This window comes from Halyomorpha halys, unplaced genomic scaffold, assembly GCF_000696795.3.
Source record: "Halyomorpha halys isolate HHAL.00 unplaced genomic scaffold, Hhal_1.1 Scaffold422.1, whole genome shotgun sequence".
In the NCBI taxonomy this organism is placed as follows: domain Eukaryota; kingdom Metazoa; phylum Arthropoda; class Insecta; order Hemiptera; family Pentatomidae; genus Halyomorpha; species Halyomorpha halys.
In genome coordinates this window covers 922,623-927,276 of record NW_027111899.1, presented here as the reverse complement: position 1 = coordinate 927,276, position 4,654 = coordinate 922,623, and the positions used below count along the sequence as shown (strand labels likewise).

At 28.2% G+C, this 4,654-nt stretch overlaps 1 protein-coding gene across 1 annotated transcript in view; it reads left to right on the top strand.

The window, feature by feature from the left end:
- The first annotated feature begins 649 nt into the window (after positions 1-649).
- LOC106682539 (glycine receptor subunit beta-type 4) overlaps positions 650-4,654 on the top strand; it is a 409,926-nt gene continuing 405,921 nt past the window's right edge. The window contains exon 1 of the mRNA XM_067049814.1: positions 650-707. Within this exon, the coding sequence (XP_066905915.1) occupies positions 667-707 (41 nt within the window). The 5' untranslated portion in view covers positions 650-666. The remainder of the gene's footprint in view (positions 708-4,654) is intronic.

Here is a 4,654-nt window from a genome sequence, read left to right as displayed (position 1 = left end):
ATTTCTACTGAGTCTTTATAAATTTAATGATGAAAATTTGGAAATAACAAAACACGGAAGAAAACACAGTCAGGTATTTTAAAATTTAGGCCCGATGTTACATGATGAATCTTAAATAAAAAGAGAAAGAAGACATCGAAGATGTTGATTGTGAACTTGAATGTAGCAGAGTAGACAATTTCTCATGGACAATGACTCACGCTTCCAAGTAGGTTAGATTTGATTTTGTTCATTATGAACAAAATGGACTACTTTGTCCGTAACAGCCCCAGGCAAAATCAATAGTATTAATAATAAAAAACAAAAATTTAAATTCCTTTCATTTTTGTTTGTTATTTTTATATGTTTACTGTAAATTGGAATTGTATGGTTGAGCAATTAACTCTTTAATTTCTTAAGAAAAAGAAAGAAAAAAAATTTGTATTTTCTCCGGCACGAACACAATTGAATGAAATAGATCATTTTGGATACAATCAAATCCACCCTCATTCTGTGTTATTGTGTTTTAATATATGTACTTAGGTTTGAAAACTGTGTTGACTACCCTTGGATTCCAAAGGATTGATACACAGAGGTTGGTAGATGTTGCCGAAAGGAGGTCTAGTTTCGCGCCTGCCCGCCCCCGAGAGAGCACTGCTCAGTCCGACATCAGCCGGGAGCGGCATCATGTCGCTTCTCTTCCTACTCTTTGCCACGCTCTCGTATGCGTAAGTACCACATTGGAGGATCCAAAGGAATAATTATTTTTCCATATATTATTTTCAATACTTTTTATTATGGATATCTCAAATAATGAAAAATAAAAAATAAATAATAAAGAAAAACTTTGTGAGTCTTACCTTATTAAACTGAATCACAAGTTATTGGTTTTCATATTCATCATTTTGAAGATTTTTTTTTGCAATCTTAAGGCGAAATACACTGTCATTTTTATCAACGTATCAGCAGAGCAGTTGAAATGTAGTTTTTTATATTCTGTGATTATATATTTTTTTTCCAAGGCATTTAGGCCAATTTTTTTAATCATGTTGGTCGTAAACTAGGTAAGTCGAATTGTGTAAAAATGGACGTCTGAACTATTCATAACTAATTTAAGTTAAGACATCACAAAGAACGGATTAAACCTTAACCTAAACATTAACTCAATTTTTACGCTGTTCAAATTACCAATTTTTTCATGATCGCCACAGATATATAGTACATAACCAGTGTATCCAACCCAATTAATGATGAAATATTTTATGCTCAATAATCCTTAGCTCATTATTGAAAACTCAAATTTTGAAAAAAAAAATTAATAATATTTTTAAAAAAATGCTTTGTGAGTCTTACCTTATTAAACTCAATCACAAATTGTTTTTCCATTTATCATTGAAGATTTTTTTCACCTGGACCTTTGGGACTAAATACACTCTGTCATATTGAAATATATTAAATATCAACCTAAAGAATTTAAGTCAAATTTTATATGTAAAATATAGTCATTGTATAAAATGCAATTAATGAGCACAGTGTATTAATGTAAATTTTGTATTATTATATCGACACGGTGCTCAACAAAAGTTGTCTCCGATGTCAAGATTATGTATATATACATATATATATTTCCACATTTACATAACGTTTTGGGCCTTACTGGAATAGGCTCATTGTGAACCAAGTTGATATGAGTAAACCCTACTTAGAATTATATTAATTTATTTCTAGTAATTTAAAGTTGATTTCAAATTAGTTAAAGAGGTAATAAATTTATCCTAAATATACAGCTAGAAATAAGGAAAAATTTAAAATCAATTGCAAAAAATACTTCCAGTTAAATATATGAAAACAAAAATGTTTTAAAATAATCTACAGAAAGGGCAAAAACGTAGTGGAATATATTTTAGCATATTGTTATTATTTATATGTAAATAAAAAAAAACATTTTCATTAGTATATAGTTTATTAACTATAAAATGTTTCTTTTATCTATGTAACCATAATATTAATATTCATCAAAAATAAATCCCACTAAAAAACAATTACAATAAAGTTTTTAATATTAAATTATTTTTTTATAAATTATATTATAAAATATAGGACAATCATCAATTTAAAAATACCTACCATACCTATACCCACTACAATCTAATTTATTGTAGAAATTAATTAAATTTCGACTTTTTAATGAAATGCAAAACAAATTCAGTACATATGTTTCTTTTACGAGACACAATAGGTGTCGAAAGTGGGAGAAGGAAAGGAATCAACTGAAAGGTCCATTTCTTAAGCAGTAATAGTCTACCGTGGCAAAGTAATTCGTTAATTACAAAAACATCAAATTTCTTACTCCTGTAATTTTAGATCAAAGTAAAGAGGCACTTTCTTTAATGAATTTTGACTCTCTTATTGCTCCAATCAAAGCAATGTCCAATATAACAAATCCAAGACCTAGGTTTTACCTGAAAAAGTAAACAATTAAAAATTATGTAAATTGATATCTATTAAAAAAAAACTTAATAAAACAGTAATTATTTATATATTTGATAAAAAGTATTGATTTTTCTAACAGGAGAATATCTAAACTTCGCAGTTCATGGTATATAATATTAATGATACGCTGATATGATAATTAAAATTTGATTAGATGATTTAAAATACATTTTTAACTATCTCATTTCCATCTCCTGTCGACTATATCTTTTTATTAGTCTTAAAAAAAAATGGTACACTACAATGTTTTTAAAATTCTTTTAGTTAAGGAAATTAGTTGGGTGCATTATTACTTAGCCAGATAACTAGTAAATATGTAAGTAATATTTACTAGTTACCTGGCTGAGTCATAGGTAATTATTATTAAATAAATAATTACTGGAAAAATAATTTTACAAACTTTTTATAACCTCTTATACCACCTTAAGGCCAAAAATTAAAACTCAGTAGTTCTTAATTCATATATTATATTTAAACTTTTCCGGCCTGGCAGGTTAATTTTTATTTCTATAGCGGTCCCACGAAATAAAAACTTGATCCCACCATTATATAGGTTGGTAACCTATAGATAATCCCCCTGTATGTCAGAATTGACTTGAAAAGTGGCCTAAAAATAAAATAAAATATTTTTTTTAAAAATTGATAAAAAAGTGAATGCCAAATGGTGAAAAAATAAAATAGTTTTTTTAAACCATAATATCAATGAAGGGTTCAATGAAAAAAAAAAAAACGATATACAATTCTTTTTTAGATTTTGAGTAAAACCAAATCTCAAATTTCATGACTACAAAGATCTTTCTGAGTAATTATCATGATCAAAAGCCTTATATCCCTTCTAATAATGGGTATACTAAAAGTTCTGATGGGAGGGTTTTGAGCGGGGGTTGTGGGAGATAAAATATTTGTTTAATTAATCTATTATTATGTGAAAAAACGCTCGTCATGTAAATACAATTAAAATGTCTCCAAACTGTTTCTGTTAATTTTATCTCTAAAGCCTCTTGTTTACGATTTAATCACATACAAATGTGTGGAAAATTAGCAAAAGTCATGTCATTGTCAGAAGCGGTGTAACTGCTTATTTAGTTCTGAATTAAACGTAAATGAGCGATACATAATGTATTCTGATGGATATAACAGTAACCAATGCTTTTAAGAAATTACCATTTTTTTTTATTGTTGTTGTTGATTGTTGCTTAAAGGCGTAAAACCTTCTGGTCATCAACGCCTATGGCATGATACAAGTAAAAAAAAAAAATAAATAAATAAAAAATATAAAAATAATTAGAAAAAAAAATAAAAATCGAAGAGGAGTCATAATTTATAAAGAAGGTGATGTGCTTTTAAAAATTAGATGTCCGGTAAAATTAGAATTTTGGTGGGAAAAAATCCAGGTAAAGCTAGAAATTTTTTAAATCAATTTATTCTGCCTTTAATAAGAAGAAACTAAGTTGGCCCCGATTCCCGCGGCAAGTTTCAAGGGGTATTCTCAAAATACATCGAAGTTTCTAGACCTGTTTTACTTTATTAAAAATAAATCAAAAATTGTACACTTTATTAAAAAAAAAGTATTTTAACATTTAAGATCATTAAATGCTGAGTTGAATGACTACGACAAAATTAGAATTCGATCAAGCGGTGTTTTTCAAACTATGGTCAAGTAACTCTTTTTTTTTTTTTAATTGCTTTATTTATTGATAAGTATTACAATCTGCCAAAACTTGGACAATGCGTGATAGTGGTAATTGAACACAATCATACAAAAAATTAAAGTAGAGAAAAGATAAATAAAATTGCTAAATATAAACAGAAAAATAAATTAATAAAATGGACATAATCAAACAATGTAAAATAAACTATATACAATTGGAAAAAAATTTCGACCTGAGGATCCCAGCGTCCGTTCTATCGCCCACGCATCAGGGAAGAGATCCCAGCGCAGCCCTCCCAACGCGACACTGGTAATGAGGTGCCGTGTACGGGGCTCGCGGTTTCTAAGCCCGATTAGGGGTTCCCCATACAGGTATTATATTGAAATTTATTCATATATTAATGTAATATATGTATCTGTATTTAAATTCTATATTTATATTATGTATTTATATTTATTTGTATTATGTATCTCTATCGGTTCCTGATGGGAACTGACTGAAAAGGGATGCGCTATATTTAATTCAACCCC